Genomic DNA, 19,029 nt, shown 5'->3' on the forward strand with positions numbered 1-19,029 from the left:
AGACAGAATCCCAAGCAAGCTCCACACTGTCAGTACAGAGTCTGACATGGGGCTCAATCTCATGAAACCATGAGATCATGACCTGAGCCGAGAGCAAGAGTTGGGATGCTTAACTGACTGAGCCACCCAGGCACTCCCCGCCCCCATTTTTTATTATAGTTTACAATGTTTCAAATCTATGATTTTCATAAGACAAATGTATGAAAATGTTCTCAGGAGCTAAGTGGTTTTAATGTATTCATTTAAATGGATTTTTCAAATTTCCTTGGAATATATTAGTATTTCTGAGCCTCAGTGTTCATTTGTAAAACATGTGTAACTATAGTTATCTACCTCATAGAGCTACAAATAAAAACTGGACCAATACTTAGAAAAATTTTGTTCTAAAATGTAATTTACTTTTATTCACATTTTTAGGAATGCATTACATGGAAGGATGGAGCACTGACTTACTATATTAAGTTTAAACTTCATCAGTAGCTTTACTTTTTCAGAATCCCACAAAGTAGCTCACTTGTCCCACTGTTTCAGTCTTATACTCCCATTTTACAGCCATTATGACTTTAATGCTATTGCTTATAGTTTGCTTGCTTACTTGCCTAGAATTCCCAACCATTCCTTTGTTGATAAGAATAAAAAAAGTAGAGAGCTTTCCCTAACAGGACTATGAGGACACTCTACCTGCTGATGGCTACTCATTAGGGGCGGGCCGGGACCTCCAGGTGTTTAGGCATTTTCAGCACATCACAATGCTGGGTTTTCTTTTTTCTAAAGTTTGTTTATTTATTTTGAGGGAGACCGTGGCTGAGGGGAGTGTCAGGGGGAGAGGGAGAGAAAATCCCAAGCAGGCCACATGGTCAGCACAGTGCCTGACACAGGGCCTAATCCCATGAACCATGAGATCAAGACCTGAGTTGAAATCAAGAGTCGGACATTTAACTGACCGAGCCACCAGGCGCATCCTTTTTTCCCCTCAAGTTTACTTAGAGAGGGAGAGTGAGAGAGAGAGAGAAAAGGAGACAGGTTTCTATCAACTATTTCCTAGGGGAAATTTCTTCCCTCTGATTCTACTTACATATTGTCTTCCTGAAAATGCTTGGTGGTTCTGGTGATATCATCTTATGTAACTACAGACTGTAAGTACAACCTGCCTGGGTTGTCAGTAAAGTGGGCAAGATCCAACATGGATTACAGCAGTGAGTGGTTTTCCAGATACAGATGATCACCATCACTCCTGGGCCTCACCACGCAGAAGGAACACTGCTTTTCCTCTGCTCCAAGATCCCATACAGACAGGTTCCTCACCACTGCAATCTGGTCCAAGAAAGGAGATGCACAGGAGCTGACCCTCCTGGTAGTTTCCACTGGAGCACTCTTAGTTCCAACCTCCTGCTTCCAGGTGTTCAATGTGGGGCAAAGAACATTTATGTAAACGCTCCCACCTGAAGAAGAGTAAATGCCAAGATGTGGTTCCTCTCTTCAATTCCTGTTCCGTATCTGCCTTCTAAGAATACTGCCATAAGGGGCACCAAACTGCATTTCTTCTATTAGAGCAGAGCTATTACATATTTTATATATAGTAAATAAAATTTCTTCATTTCCCATATATCTATCTCTCCATTTTATCTATACCTATCTTTTAAGCAAGGCGGATCAATCATTACAAACAGAACTTTCTGTGACAATGAAAATGTTTTGTATCTACACTATCCAACAAAGTAGCCAAAAGCCACACGAGGCTATTGTGCATCTGAAATCTGGATAGTGCTGAGGATTTAAACTTTGTTTTATTTAATTTTAATTATTATTATTTTTTAGTTTATTTATTTTGAGAGAGCGAGCAGAGAGAGAATCCCAAGCAGGCTCCAGAGCATCAGAGCAGAGCCTGATGCAGGGCTCAAACCCACAAACTGAAATCATGACCTGAATCGAAATCAAGAGTCAAATGCTTAGCTGACTGAGCCACTCAGGCCCCTAATTTTAACTAATTTAAATAGCACAAACAGCAAAGGGCCTACTGAATAGTGCATGCAGCTATCTCTCTATATTTCACCTCAATTCCTTCATCTTGTCTTTCCATTTTATTTCTCTCCCCTCACTTACCCTCTTTTCATTAGATCTTTTTATTTTGCGTTTATGCAAATAAGATACGTAACATAATATATAAGGTATCTTTATATACATCTTTATTAGTTACACTAAGTTTTATATATTTATTCTAACATCTTAAAATAGAAGTCATGGGTAGAATGTCTGAACAACTATCCTGCTTTTGTTTTTTCTATGGAATAGAATGAAAATCTAAATCATCAAGGAAATCATGTGACACTTTGACTGCAAGTCTCTTAACGTAATCAACTACACTCCAGAACACTGGGGTGAAATATAGAAAACATTTTAGACTAACTTAATTTCTGAGACAATTACCTTCAAGAAATCATGAAAAATTACCAAAAGGGTGAATTGTACCTAATTTTGCAAATTATTACAGTATTGCAAATACCGTACCTAATTTTATTTATTTATTTGGTACCTAATTTTAAAGAGGTAGATTCCATAAACAGACAAGTAGGCCTTGATACAGATAAATCAGAATTTCAAAAAATGATTAAACATACTGTTTAAGAGTTTAGGAACCCAGGCACAATCCCTGAGATGCTAAGAATATAACTAGCAATATAAACATCTCCTTTTTTGAGAGGAACTATAGATACAGTAAGACAAGACACAGGCTGGCTAGAAAACCTCCACGTTTTCTTGTTTGGGCCGAAACTTCTGAGGTAGTTACTATAAGCTGGGCAGTTTTAAGCACCCAATTCATGTAAATCACATAACAAACATATAAAGCAGGTATAAGTATTATCCCTATTTTACAGACGAGGAAATTGATGTACAAAGAGGTCAAATGCTTTGCTGAATGTCAGTGAGCTAATAAGCGGTGAAGCCAGAATTTAAACTCCTATAATCGAGAGTCTTCACTCGTCATCACAAAGCTAAAATGCTTCCTGAAGTGTTCACTGCTCTAAGGCCAAAGTCACCTAAGAAAAACTTCTAACCACAGACCTATGTCCTGGCCTTATATCTTTAACACACAAAAACATTTTAATCTTTAATTCAGAATAAATATATTCTTAAGAAATCTAAAAAGCAAGCCAAAATAAGAAATGACAAGTCAAGTTTTTAAGAAATCCCATAGGATGAAACACTAAGATAAGAAAGATATATTAGGGGCGCCTGGGTGGCGCAGTCGGTTAAGCGTCCGACTTCAGCCAGGTCACGATCTCGCGGTCCGTGGGTTCGAGCCCCGCGTCAGGCTCTGGGCTGATGGCTCGGAGCCTGGAGCCTGTTTCCGATTCTGTGTCTCCCTCTCTCTCTGCCCCTCCCCCGTTCATGCTCTGTCTCTCTCTGTCCCAAAAATAAATTAAAAAACGTTGAAAAAAAAATTAAAAAAAAAAAAAGAAAGATATTATTTTAAAAATTAATTTTATAAGAATCTGATGAACAACTTCCAAGAATGGCTGATGTTAAAAAAATAAAGAGGTTTAGGGGTGCCTAGGTGGCTCAGTCGGTTAAGCATCCCCAAACTTTTGATTTCAGCTTGTGTCATGACCTCACGGTTTGTGGGATGGAACCCTGTGTTAGACTCCGCACCAACAGCACAGAGCCTGCTTAGGATTCTCTCTCTCTCTCTCTCTCTCTCTCTCTCTCTCTCTCTCACTGCCCCTCCCCCCTTTCAAAATTAACAAACTTAAAAAAATAAAGTGATGAAGTAGTACCAAAATTAACATGATCAAAAATGCTGATGCTACATTGTCAAAAATATTACACCTCATAAAAAAAAAATACTTCAGAGCTTAGAAGTAAAGCTTATACACAGCAGAAATAAATACCATAAATTATTCATGCTGTAGTAAAAAACTGTATTTACTGGACCTTACTTAAATACTCTTTATTTTAAAAATAAGAAATATAAAGACACATTATAGGTCTTACTGTAGTTACATGTTGTTTACTGAAATGATGCTTAGATTCTTTCTCAGAGCCCATTGCTTTCATCAGACATACACTTTCACATATTTACTTGCATAATTCCTAAACCCATGGATTAGAAAAAGTAATGTAAAACTAGGGAGAGCAAAAGCTTTAAGCACTCATTGCAGAAAAAAAAAAAAAAAAAAAGATAAACAAAAAAAACCACATTAAGGTTTATAAAACTTAGTGTCTAATTAAACAGTATTTTACATTTACATTAAACAGGTCCAAACACTGCAGCAGATTGTATCAAGCTTTTCGAGGTGTAACTAACTTGTTAGGAACATTTATACTTGATTCTCCTATGGGTCACTTCAACAGGGAACCTGTGCCTGCTGGGACTCCCAATACCATGATGATCCAGGGACTGCAATAACCAAATCAGTACTGAATGCTGCGGTTGGTGTGCTGGCAAAACAGAGGTAAGGTTCCAGCCAGATCTGGGCTGACTTGTCAAACTCACAAAACTCTGGCACTACCATCTCCTCTGACTGATTTCCTTCTGACTTGTCCCAGAATGGGAGGATCTGTGAGTTGTCCAAGTAAAAGCTGTAATAAATCCCTTTGTTTCAACAGAGTCCCATAAAAAGGTGAGAAAACAATCTCCACTCCCAACATCAGACAAGCAGGCTGTAAGGAAGAATATAACAAAAACAACAAACTCAAGGGAAGAGGCACCTGGGTGGCTCAGTCAGTTGAGTACCCAGTTTTTACATTGGCTCAGGTTGTGATTCTGGGGTCATGGGATCAAGCCCCATGTGAGGCTCTGCACTGAGTGTGGAGCCTGCTTAGGATTCTCTCTCTCTTCCTGTGCCCCTCTCCCACATACTCTAGTCAAAAAAAAAAAAAAAAAAAGTTTGGAGCATCTGAGGGGCACAGTTGGTTAAGTGTCAGACTTTAACTATTTGTCTATTTGTGAGCTCGAGTCCCGCACAAGGCTCTGGGCTCTCTGTGCAGAGGCAGCTTCAGATCCTTTGTCCCTCTCTCTCTCTGCCCCTCCCCAGTTTGCACGCATGCTCTCGCTCTCAAAAATGAACATTTAAAAAAAATACAAGGGATGGGGCACCTGCATCCAACTTCGGCTCAGGTCTGATCTCCCTGTTTGAGTTCGAGCCTGTGTCAGGCGTGTGCTGACAGCTCAGAGCCTAGAGCCTGCTTCAGATTCTGTGTATCCCTCTCTCTCTGACCCTACCCCACTCTTAACTCTCTCTCTCAAAAATAAACCCTAAAACATATATTTTTTAAACACTCTAGGGAAACTAAAGGAAGATTACAGACATGAGGAAAAATGAAAAAAGATAAACATGAAGTCAAGATTCAGAATACTCAATATACACATAAGTTAAAGAGAGGGGTGCCTGGGTGGCTCAGTCTTTTTGGCGTCTGACTTTGGCTCAGGTCATGATCTCACAGTCCATGGGTTCAAGCCCTATATTGGGCTCTGTGCTGACAGCTCAGAGCCTGGAGCTTGCTTCAGATCCTGTGTCTCCCTCTCTCTCTGCCCATCCCCCATCCCCTCTCTCTCAAAAATAAACATTAAAATTTTTTTAACTTTAAAAAAAAGGAGAAACCATAAAAAATCAGAAGCAAAAAGAAAAGGCAACTTAGATCTTTGCAATTAAAGGGAACATCAACATCAAACAAAATTACTTTTTTAAATGTTGATTTATTTTTTAAGAGGGGAGGCAGAGAGAGAGGGAGACAGAGAATCCGAAGCAAAAGCCTGATGTGGGGCTCCAACTCGTGAACTGTGAGATCATGACCTGAGCCAAAGCAGGACACCCAACCAACTGAGCCATCCAGGCACCCCTCAAACATCAGGCAAAATTAAAAGACCAATATCCTATGTATGTGTAGGCAAAGTGTTAAATGTGCAAGAGAAAGCAAAAATACATTAACTAGGCCAAAAGAAAAAAAGAAAAGACATGATCCAAGAATTCTACATTCAGTGAAGCAGTCAGTGATGGGTGAGCAAAAAAGGAAGCTGTTCTCAGACATGCAAGGACTTTTTGTTACTTTTCATGACTGCTATATCCTGTCCTTTATTTTGACATAGTTGACAGAAATAGCTATTCACATAAATTTTTTCATGACAAATAATACATGAATGGCAATAACACAAAAAAAATAGGATTCTTTACACACCAATAAAAGGATCTAAGATCCTATAAACAAAATTGGGTCTATAGAAAGGAAGGGAAGAGAGTAAGGGGCTATTATTTCAAATTATGCATTTTCAGTATCAATAGCAGATTTTGGTTTTTATCTTCCATTCTGGATTTTTGGTATTTTCCATTTTCCCCAATGCACAAATGTGTATGTATGTATACACACACACACACACACACACACACACACACACAAATATATATATATATTTGAGCAAATACATTTGTGAAAATGTTAAGATAAAAAAGTATGTATGTTCTAGCAGTTTTCCAGAAAATGAAAAAGACTGCTCTCAAAACAGTGTGTTCCCTTTACATCAGAAACATTCAAGTAGAGAATGTGTTTTGGGAAATGTTCTAGAATAATTTCCAGCACTGGTGCATTAAATTATCTCCAAACTCTTTTTAATAACAAGTATCAACTTTAGACTATATCTATCTATCTATCTATCTATCTATCTATCTATCTATCTATCATCCCTTTATAACAACGATGAAACAAACAGCCCATTTAAAAAATAGACAAAGGACTTGAACAGACATTTCTCCAAGATGATAAACAAATAGCCAATCAATTAGGATGGCTACTATCAACAAAAACCCAAATAAAAAGTGCTGTCAAGGATGTGAGGAAATAAGAACCCTGTGCATTTTTGGTAGTAACATAAAATGGTGCAATTGTTATGAATGGTATGCTATGGTACATCAGTTTCTCAAAAAATTTGAAAATAGAATTGTCATATGATCCAGCAATACCATTTCTGGGTATAAACCCAAAAGACCTGAAAGTAAGGACTCAAAATAGATACATGCTAAGACCCCATGTTCATAGCAGCATTATTCACAACAGCAATAAAGTGGAACCAACCCAAGTATCCAAAGACACATGGGAAAACAAAATGTGGTATATACATACCATGGAGTATTTCAGCCTTAAAAGGGAAGAAAGTTCTGGCACACGTTACAACACCAATAAACCTAGAGTACATTATGCTGAGTGAAGTAAGCCAATCACAAAAAGTGCATGATTCTACTTATATTAGGTACCTAGTCAAATTCAGAGACAGAAAGAATGGTGGTTGTCAGGGCTGGGGACAGTAGGGAATGAAGAGCTGCATAATGGGTATGAGTTTCAGTTTGCAAGATGAAAGAATTCTGGAGATACGCTGCCCAACAACGAGAATGTATTTAACACTACTGAAGCATACACTTAAAAATGGTTAAGACAGTCACGGCACCTGGATGGCTCAGTGGGTTAAACATCCTTGACCCTTGATTTTAGCTCAGGTCATGATCTCACAATCACGAGATCAAGCTCCACCATCAGGCTCCCTGGTGGGCATGGTGGCCTGCTTAAGATCCTTTCTCTCCCTCCCTCTACACACTCTCTTTCAAAAAATAAAACTTAAAAAAATGTTTTTAAATAGTTAAGATGGTCAATTTTACGTGTATTTTACCACATGTTTTTTAAGTTTTTAAATTTATTTTGAGAGAGAGAGAAAGTGTAGGAGGGGCAGAGACACAGGGAGACATTGTTAGAGTGGAGCTCAAATTCAGGAACCATGAGGTCATGACCCGAGCCAAAGAGTTGGATGCTTACCGACTGAGCCACCCCGGTGCCCCAACTACGGTTTTTTAAAATACAAAAGCAAAAAATGTACCATCACTTTAATGGCTCCCAGAATTTGCCCTACCAACTAGCTACTCTGAGAGCATTATGCAATTTAAATGACCTGGTAAAAGGAAAAGAGTAGAAAAAATCATTATGTAAAAATAAGGGTTTCTGATACTTATTATCAACTGTCTTCACACACGTTGTGTCATTATGAATTTATATCAATTAATATGCACTTGAGACGTCTCCACTTCCACCTCCCTTTGTCACCAGACAGAATATCATTTTGTTTTCTTAAATTCTAGAAGACTGAGCATTAAAATTACCTTTGCCTCACTGCTTTCATTTTTTCCCCCTACATCTAGGACTTTATGAAAAAATGATCACAGTGTCTGGGTAGCTCAGTCGGTTAAGCGTCCAACTTCAGCTCAGGTCATGATCTCACGGTTCGTGGGCTCAAGTCCCACGTCGGGCTCTGTGCTGACAGCTCAGAGCTGGAGCCTGCTTAGATTCTGTATCTCCCTCTCTCTCTGCCCCTCCCCAAGCCGTGCTCTGTCTCTCAAAAATAAACAAACATTAAAAAAAAGAAAAAATTATCAAAAATAAGCAAGGATTTACCTAAAGTGCAATTCAAAACCATGTTTTTCTAATAACAAGAAACTGGAAAAAACAAACGCTAAACAGTAAATAGCTGGTTAAGGAAATACTTCATTTTAGATAATGAGAATATAATCATGAGAAAATGTTTACTGTAAATGTGTAAAAAAGACTACATAAAATAGCATACACTGGGATTCCATCTCTCAAATCTTATCAATGGTTCTTTAGGAGGTAATGAGATTTTAGGTGGCATCTGTGTGTGCTTATGAATGGTTTCTAAACTACGAGGAACATGTACTACTTTTACAACTAGAAAAACTCTGGTGTCAACTATATTTCAATTTTTTAAGAAAGCCAAAAAAAAAAAAAAACCCTTTAATTCACTCATATGCCAGTTATCTCAATAAAGCTGGGAAAAAAATAAAAATAATATACCTCACTGCACAAAAATGAAAGTGAAAAAGTTAAAAAAATTTGACCTGCCTAAAACCAAATCATCCTCCTCAGCAAAACTAGTCCCTTATTTTAGTATCCTTTTAGTCAATGCCAGTTTCATTTGCCCCATGGTTTCCAAAATTTCATTTATCACTGATTCCTTCTACTCTCTATGCTCAGATGCAGTTAAATTATGATTCAATTGTTCCCATCCCGCCCACTCCTTTATTTTCTCAGTGCTATCACCAAGTAAGGTTCAGGCCTACATTATCCACAATATAAAACTTTCTAATTAAGCTCTGTTTCCCTATTGAAATTTGTCCCCATTGTAATCCACTCAGCAACTTCAATCAGGCTGTCAAACACTGCCACTGCCACCATTCCTCTCCATCCTTTGGACTGTTACAACCAGCAGCTCAAGCTGCTACATGAAGGTAAACACCTCCAGCAATAAAATTTTAATTTAAAATTTTCAGTCCTATTTAAAACATTATTTCCTATAGTAAGAGAGTTAATATTAGAAATTTCTAATCATTAAATATCTTAGGGAAAGCGCAGCTGGGTGGCTCAGTTGGTTAAGTGTCAGCTCACGATCTCACATGAGTCTGAGCCCCACATTGGGCTCTGTGCTGACAACGCAGAGTCCTCTTGGGATTCTCCCTCTCTCAGCCCTTCCACCCACTTGCGCTGTTGCTGTCTCTCACAATAAATAAATTAAAAACAAACAAACAAACAATAAATGTCTCAGGTAAAACAAAATTTTTCTTAAGCATTTAAAAAATGAAAATTAGGTTAAGCATCGGGGGGCTCAATCCCACAAACCTTGAGATAACGACCTGAGCTAAAATCAAGAGTTGGACAATTGATCAACTGAGCCACCCAGGTGCCCGAGAAAATAAAGTTTTATGAAATTAAATACTTTTGAAAATCCAGGAAAATACCATCTAGCAGATAGAGGGGAAGGATAACAAGAGTAAACAGTACATTCAGAAACAGGTAAAAGGCCAAGTAAATTAAGAAACATCTACTTAGCAAAATGGCATGAGAAATATCAAGTATGAAAGCTATTAAATATGTATAAAGTGGAAAGAAAGTAAAAATTCATGTATACAATAATCATTATTTAAATTGTAGATACAAACAATACCAAAAATAATACAAACAAAAATCTGCATAAGTAAAGGTGGGTAAGACAAATTGGCCAATAGAATAGAAAAGGGACTAACTACATTCCCATGTGTACACACACACACACACACACACACACACACACGAATTAAGTATAACAGAAATGGCACTTCACAACATAATAAGAGACAGACTGAGTCATTGATTAATCATTAATACATGACAAGGGACATTCACTATCACTTTCAATTAGATCTCTATGTCACATCATAAACAAAAAAAAATCCTAATGGATAAAAATATTAGGGGAAAAAACAAAGAAAAATAGCAAAGTATTTTTACAGTAATGAATTAAGAAGACCACCTTAACTATATCCAGAAAGCCCAAAATCTACAAAAACAAAGACAAATATTAACATACAAACTTAGAACCAAAGAGAAAAGTAGTTAAAGGATATAGGAAATTTGAAATGGAAAAAAATGGCTAGTTTTTTTTTTTTTTTTTTTTTTTTTTTTTTTTAAGTAGGCTTCATGCCTGACACTGCTTCATGCCCATCACAGGACCCAAACTCACGACCCTGAAATCAAGAGTCAGATGCTCAAGCAACTGAGCCACCCAGGCGCCGGGCAAGAAATATTTTTAAAAGATGACCAATCTGAGTGAACAAAAAAATAATTTTTAAAGTATCAGATATGCAAAAATTTAAAAGATCACCGATAGTAAGTGCTAGGTTACACAGGAAAAGATGTACTCCTACGATACGGAGTTTAAAAAGGCAGAACCTGGGGCACCTGGATAACTCAGCTGGTTAAGTGTCCGACTTCAGCTCAGAGCCTGGAGCCTGCTCCGGATTCTGTGTCTCCCTCTCTCTCTCTCCCTCCCCTGCTCACACTCTTGTCTTTCTCTCAGAAATAAACATTAAAAAAAAAAAAAAAAAGGCAGAGCCTTTACACCTGAAACTAATATAACACTGGATCAACTATATTCACACATACATACATACATAAATAGATGCAGCACAAAAAAATTTAAAAAATTAAAACGGCAGAACGCTTTGGTGGGCTTGAGTATACTGTCAACACTTAAACATACATTCCCTTGGGCCCAGATTATTTTATTCTGCTTCTAAGAATCAATCCCACAGATATACCTGCACAACTATACAGGCCTGATCACCAGGATGGGATGTTCTCTGCAGCACTATATATAATGCACAAAACTAATAAAAGCAACTCAGTGGCTGCAATCTAACACCATGAGAAGAGGGACAGACTTAAATAAACAACATTCATACAACTAATATTATGCCTCATTTTTAAAAATGAGCTAAATAAGAATATACTGATGTAAGACTGCAAAAGATAAACACAGTCCTCTATGAAGTCCATCCTGACTTCCAAACTTTAGAACTACAATTTAAGAGCCATCAATCGAATTGTGATTTCCAATTTTCTATGTAAAACTACTCCATAAACTAGACAATTTTCTATGGAATCCTAGCACACTGTCAGTGTACAATGACATGATAGGGATTTGATAAAAGCATGTTTTCTTATACTGACTCCATCATGAAAAAGAATCCAAAATTGAGCATCAAAGACATTACCTTACTGAATGTGAAAGAATTTCTGATCTCTGTATTTTTCCCTCTCCAACAGTATCAAAATCAAAATGTCACTTTACGTTTCCTATCCATGAATGCCTTCCAAAATAAGCTAGGTGAACAAAAGTTAATGCAATAATTTTAACTTCTAAATGGTGAAATATGATTTCTACAACAATCTATGACATGTATTTTATAAATACAAATTAGATTAATAGTCCATTTAGACAGTAATCTGCTTAATAACCAGCTAAAGTTCCAAAAATGATTCATAATACCCAAAATTTTTAAAAACACTTCATCTTTTCATTCATTACAAATGCTTTAACAGCAACCTCCTTAAAAAACATTTAATAGACAATCCCTGAACTGATACTTTAAATTTTTGTTCCATTTAAAGAAAAAAAAAACAAACCAAAAAACGAAAAACGAAAAACCAATGAGTCATCAATACCTGGTCAATGACAGGTGATGCTCAAAGATGCAGATAACTGAAAACTGTTTGATGACATCACAGCTTACATGGGAAGCATAAATCTTGACCTCTCTGTCTCAACTTCAAAGTGATGCCACCTACTTGACACAAAAAAATGTCTAAATATCTAAAATCATTTCCATAATCTTCTGAGAAAGAAATCAGTTATAAATGATAATTTACAGAGGTTCTGTGGAATGACTTCCTGATTTATCAGAGATCTAAATTTTTTTTTACTTGTAAAAACATGTTTAGCATAATTTAGGTCGTCTCTTTTTACTATGATAATATCCACGCTGAAAAACAAAAACGTTCCTAGAATACTTTAAGACAGTGATTTCTCTGAAGAGTAGATTCCTCTGAACAGAGAGGAAGCAGAAAGAACTGGATAGGGTTTCAGTTTTTGCTTTGATCTTACATTTCTTTAAGTAAAACCTGGAAGCAAATGTGTCTTTTGGAGGCGGAGTCCCTGGGTTCTTAACAATTTACAATCTCTTTGTGACCTTGGGCAAGTTATGTAATTTCCCTGTGCCTCAGTTTCTTTACCTGTAAAGTGGGGATAAATCTTCCTGCTATGTAGGATTACACGAGCTGACAGATGTGACATGCTTACAATAGCACCTGACACATGGTAAATGTTACTGTTACTGTTATCATCAACCTCATCACCAGAACTATCAACTACACAATCTAGCTTAAAGGAACTGGGAAAAGAGGTAACTGGAGGGTGACATCTGATCTATTCCTACACTTACATTTCAAACATAAATTCTATTTTTGTAACCAGTAATAAATAACCAACTTAAGTGAAAAAGCATACAGTAGAAAAGCAAAGTTTCAGTCTTAAATCTTCAAAAACATGAGACGATACAGGCTTTGGAGTTTGATATTTATTTTTAGCAGGAAGAATATGCTAATGATGATGACATCGTTAGAAGATACGCCCATGTCCAATACCTGCAACAGAAGCTCAATAGAAGTTAAAGAAACCATACCAAAAGACTAAAGACAAGAATTGCACATTACTTACCCTTAATTCTGCTAACAGTAAAACAAGTACAGTAGGTTTAAGACAAGTTGCATCACAAGATCAAAACTGGCAAGTTACGTATCACATGTATCTTTTTAAAACTGTTTACCTTTTCCTTTTTATGTACAATTGGGAAACCTTTCTAAAGGTGGAGCATGGTGCTAACAACTTTGCTCCACCCTGAAAAGGGGTAATGCTAAACGAAGAGCTGAGAATTTGGGGTGGGAAAGCTCTTGATCAAACAGCAGGTCTCACAAGTAGAAGGGACAATCCTCTTTGGCATAGAGACTGCTAAAACAAGAACACTACTAAAAGCAACTTAATAAAGGCAGTATCCTAACAGACCTACAAATTTACAGAGAACGGTTTAAATAAAGGGATCCAGACAAGTTAGAAATTCTATTACATCGAATTACAATAGGAAATTGCTACAGCAATAAACAATTTAAACAAGAACTGGTCAAAAAAGATTCTTAAAAAAAACAAAAACAAAAACAAATCTGGCCCATCTACCCAACAACAGCTACTCTGCTCAAAGAAAATATGAGAATGTTTCTTTTTTCACCCTGCACCTCCAGATTTCATCAACTGTAGCAATCACCATTTAATTTAAAGGAGCGACTTTCTACCTAAGGGTGTGTATGAGCCAGGAGTGAGGTGGCAATATGTTAAGCATCAGAATCAGGGATGGAACAAAAGAGTAACTTGAAGACTGACTTTGTGAACAAAACTGATGAATTGTTCAGGGACTGGGAGAGGGGACTAGCATACCCACAACAAATTCTATGCCAGAAAAACTCTTTTTATTTCTTAACTGTATACCTAAAAGCCTGCATGTACTCTAAACAGGAATTCAATAAATCCAACCATAATTTACTATAGATGACACCAGACTTCATACTAACTGCTATTTTCCCACTAGTTTTGTTCTTGAAGAGTTTAAACTCTTATGATGAATTACTATTACTGGGATTTCACATCAATAATTTTAAAAAGCAGCCCGTTTCTGTAATTCCACATTTCTAAGTTTACTCAGGTTGACTTGGTTCAAGTAGAAAGAAGCCCTTTCCTGCAAGGAGAAGCTTACCTGGGCCACTGTCTAAAAATATGCAAAATGTACAGGAACAGAAATATTTTGAAATTCCTACCAAAAAATAAATTAAGCAAATAAGCACTAAAGAAAGAAAAGGTTACGCACTTCCAATTTATGCTCTTTCTCTGCAAGGGCTTCCTTTTGACAACGAAGAAAATCTGCTAACATTCGAGTGAGTTGCTTCCTATCATCTATTTCAGCCGCCAATCTGCCATTGTAATCTGCCAGCAACATACAAGCATCCTCTACCATTTTAGAAAGCCTTTCTCCAGATTCTTTATCTAAGAAAAGCACAGAATAATAGAATTATTACACAACAAAAACAATGCCATATGCCGTTCCCTCACCCTGACTTCCAAAAAGTTCCAGATCACATTTTCTTTTCTTACCTGTTATTTTATCTAGTAGGGATACTTCTTGGACTTCAACAGGCAAAGACGCTATCCTCTGATGAACTGCTGCATCACCTGAAGCTGCATTCTCTAGATCTTGTAATGCTCTAACAAGATCTAGAGTCTAAAAAGTTACACAACTTTAGAACCAAAATAAATGAAGCTTAAACAAACACAAAAGACCTCAATTTTATTTCATATTCCTTTATCCTTACGGGCTATATACTTGTTTAAAGTTTCAAGTATAAACTGCTTTTAAAGATAGTCCATTTCTTTCATATATTAAGAAAAAGAAACTATACTATGTTAGGCATTGGAAATATATAAATTGGAAACTAAAATAAGACATGGCCCTCAGCTTTGAAGAAGTCATACTCAAGCAATGGAGACAGTGTAAAAATAATTACTGGGCTCTGAAAGTGACATGGTTGATTTATATGCCAAATACATACAGTGGTAGAAGGGAAAGCAGGCTATAACTTCAACCTAGACGTTACACGTTTTACATATGACATATTCATTATATTATTATACGTGAGAATTTTTAATACTATATTAGATATTGAGGGAAGGAGGATACAAATCATGTTCTACTACAACACAGAAGGGTCTCACAAAGTCTATTTCTAAATGATGTACTTAAAGCACAAAAGCAATGTAGTTTTGGAATATGTTCAAATATGGTTATCTTCAACTATCCTACAGTTTGCTAATAAGATCATTAAGAGATCACAAAATTCCATATATCTGACGGCTAATACTTATATAACACTTAACCAATGTAAAAATTATTTTATCATTAGAATATTTACTTATACTGTTGTCATATAAGATATAATTAGGAAGAAAGGGCAAGTCTTTGCTGATAATTTCACAATTCATAATATTTATAAATTTACTCCAAAGAAAAATGAATATTTTATTTTTACTGGTTTCCATCCCCATCCACCTCCTTTTTTTTTTTTTTAATCTCTAAGACTAGTTCCTGGAACAGCAGGAAATTATACACACACTTGAAAAATATAGGATATAACCAATTCTGTGAATACATTGAGATGACACTAATAGATAGTTACTGATTTTTCTTTAAGCTATTCCCTGACCAAAAAAAAAAAAATGCTATCACTGGGGTCTAGCACACAGTAGATGATCCAGCATGATAACAATGAATGACGCCTAATAAATATACTATCCCATGTATGCTTTTAATTCATTACTATGTTTTTAAAATTCTAATATTTTACAAAATAATTTTGTTGTAAGATACATCCCCCCTACAAATGAAAGTGAGCTTCCCCCTACAAATGAAAGTGAGCTTAAGAGCAATGACGATTATCATGAAGCTTTTTTTCTCGTGGGCCCCAATTAACTTTTATATTGTCATTTCTTAATCAGTCCTAGAAAGTTCTAAAGCTTTCTGAAGTTCTGAAAAGTCATCTGGCTTTATGGTCCCGATATGCATGCTTTCATCTCACATTCACATTCCCACATGAGTTAATTCTAAGTTTCTAGTGCTGGGTCAAAGATCAGACAAAAAAGCACAGTTGTCTGAAAACAACACTAGCCTACAACTTTCTAATAGAGGAGAATGAAATGAGTTCAAGCGGATCCTACGAAGAGAAATTTTAGTCATTCTTATAAAGAATGACACAAAATGGTAACTACAAAGCTGAACCACTGAAAATTAAGCAGTACAACTAATCTGAAAATAGTCATCATAAAATGAAAAGCAACAGTGTTTTATTTAAGTACTAGATACTCCTAAGAAGTACAACTGGAGTTAGTCTGTCATCAGGGAGAATAAAAAAGGATCAGACTCTGTATCTAAAACTCAGATAAAATACTGTTCATGGAATCATAAAAGGGCTTGTTGCACAAAGTGCTTTGTCTTAAATTATTACCAAATAGAAAAAAATATACACCTTAAGGTTTGGTTGTTCAAAACATTATGTTCTTATTACTTTTTTATTCAAGCTCTTGTCCCTGGTGATCATATGGGCTTCAGTACCTCCTATCAATGAGTGAACAGGTAGTTTGGTTCAGGTCCCAGCTGAGCACCTTGGTCAGATTCTTTCTGCCTCCCCAGTACTACTATGAATATACACACAAAGTTCTAGGCAGTGATTGGTTCTATCTTTCTTTCTAGCTCCTTTCACTGGGGAAAGAGTTTCAACCAGCCTCTGGTTGCATGCAGTGAATTCAGGTCCAGTCCTCCAACTCCCATGGAGCACTGTGAGTTCTTATTACCCTACAGGATACTTATTTCTGGAAATCCATGTCTGTTTCCTGACCAAAGCTCAGAAAAACCAGGCTCTGGCCCACATATTGAATTGTGCTTCTGTACCATTTCTAGTCCACAAAGATATTTACCTTGTTTTATGAGTATGGCTATGTCTTCATTTTCTCCTTTTAAATTTTATCTGTCCCTCCTATATGTTTGAAACATAGAAGGAGGAAGCTTTAACACTCAATGCCCACATAATTAAAAGTTAAAAATGTTTTTCTGGAATCATTTGATGGCTAAGGAATGCTATACTGTACCAACCTGGGAGGACATGGGGTATTAAGATAATAACTCTAATCTGTCTTATTTTACCATGGAACTATATGGTTCTATATAGTTACATAGAACTGTATGAGTACATGCTTGCTGCTATAACACTCATTTTTACATGTTTAAAAGCAAAAATACAGTAAAGGGCAGTTGTATATCTCTAAGAATGGCATTCTCAGTGTACTTAAATCATACAACAAAGGGTCTTATCATACAATGTTTTATTTATTTAAAAGGAAACTATTTAAGTGACAGATATCTCACCAGACCTAATCATACTTAGCAATCAGATAACCTCTTTCTATGTAAAATATAACTGCCTAATATAAAACATACAACATACTATAATAAACATAAGCAATCTGTTAATCAGAAGAGATATTCACAAAGCTTCTTTCTTGCACTCAGAATTATAATAAAAGTCCATTTATATTAGTAAAACCTCAAAATTAATAAAGCTTAGTGGCCACATGAAGTAATAGTAACACAACTCCCTTAACAGAGAAAAACTTCTACCTGTGGTGGTTCACTTGGAGATCCCAGAGAGGAACAGTTTTCATTTTCATCCACCTTTATCTGTTCATAAGTTCGCTTCCTAGGCTTCTTATCGCCATCTGAATTGAAAGAACATCAAAAGTTTTAATGAAAGGAAACATTTTAATGGAGAGATCACGATAAAAGATTACACACTTACACAGAGCTTGCTTAAGTTGTTCTAACACATCATTCTCATAAACAGACCTTTCTTCCCAAATAGATAATACCCTTCCAAGGTGCTTCTTACAACTTTCATCAGTTTCACTAAAGAAAAAATAAAAATATTAACAATTAACACTGTTACTGAAAAGGCAATGGTGATTTAAAATACAGTCAGACATTCATTCTCTGAGAAAAAGCAGTCCAAATTTTTACTGAGCACGACTATGTGATCAGAAGTTCAGTGAAGTGATCAAGACAGACATACTCCCAGCTTCCTTTAAAAGTTTACAGACATTTTTGTTTAAGATTTTATTTTTAGGTAATCTCTACACCCAACATAGGGCTCAAACTTACAACCCTGAGATCAATAGTCACACGCTCTGTCAACTAAGCCAGCCAGGTGCTCCCAGACATCTTAATAAACAAAAAATTACCAAAAAAAGTGCTTGTACAAGCTACAGGTGTTTATAGAGAAGATGCCCTTAACCTAATGGCGGCTGATTATGAGGCCAAGAAGATTTCAAATAGGTGATTTTTAAATTTATTTAACAAATATTTATTGATCAAGGCACTATCTTTGACACTGGAGACACAAATGGAGCTTTATGGCAGCTGTTATTTACAAGTGCCACAAAAAAGAACCAAGTATTAAAGAGAAGCATCATGCAGAGATCTGGCCCAGTTCAAGAGAGATTAGAAAAGGTATCTGAGCAAGCGGTATTTGAGATCTGAGGACTGGAACATCAAGGAAGTGGCAAACAGACTACTCCCAACCACGTCCTACTGCCTTCATCACTACCACTGCAGACTGAACTGCTATTACCTCTTGTCTGGATTTTTAAAGTCTTCTCATTGGAGTCCTCAGCTCTTACTCTTCACTCTATGCTCTACTATTGTAAATCAAATCATAATGCTCTTGAATCTGCTAAGAGCTATCAATCATACCAAAAATAAAACCAAAAAGCCTTATCCCAGACCATAAGGTAGATATGTTCTGCTTTCTGGCTACTTCTCAGTCCACATTCCCTTAATACCTTCTGCCATACAATTCTCCCTGCTGATGCTCAAACATGCCCAGCACACAACTGTCTCATTGTTTCTGCCAAGTATTCCCTCTACCTAGAATCCTTGTCTTTTAGATGCTCAAGTGTCTCATTTTATCCTTTCCTTCAAATGCCACCTCTCCAAAATAGTCACTCTTTAT

At 36.4% G+C, this 19,029-nt stretch overlaps 1 protein-coding gene across 3 annotated transcripts in view; it reads right to left on the reverse strand.

The window, feature by feature from the left end:
• RPRD1A (regulation of nuclear pre-mRNA domain containing 1A) overlaps positions 1-19,029 on the reverse strand; it is a 70,181-nt gene that overhangs the window by 25,689 nt on the left and 25,463 nt on the right. For 2 of the 3 annotated variants that reach the window (XM_019465390.2, XM_019465389.2), the window contains exons 3-6: positions 17,821-17,927; positions 17,643-17,740; positions 14,570-14,696; positions 14,286-14,461 (exon numbers count right to left, since the gene is read on the reverse strand). In XM_019465390.2, coding sequence (XP_019320935.1) covers positions 14,286-14,461; positions 14,570-14,696; positions 17,643-17,740; positions 17,821-17,927 — 508 coding nt within the window. Of the gene's footprint in view, positions 1-10,902; positions 13,015-14,285; positions 14,462-14,569; positions 14,697-17,642; positions 17,741-17,820; positions 17,928-19,029 lie in introns of those variants that run through there. The other variant, XM_019465391.2, reaches the window with a different exon arrangement.

Source organism: Panthera pardus, unplaced genomic scaffold, assembly GCF_024362965.1.
Source record: "Panthera pardus isolate Hobbes unplaced genomic scaffold, ASM2436296v1 HiC_scaffold_15, whole genome shotgun sequence".
NCBI classification, from domain to species: Eukaryota; Metazoa; Chordata; class Mammalia; order Carnivora; family Felidae; genus Panthera; species Panthera pardus.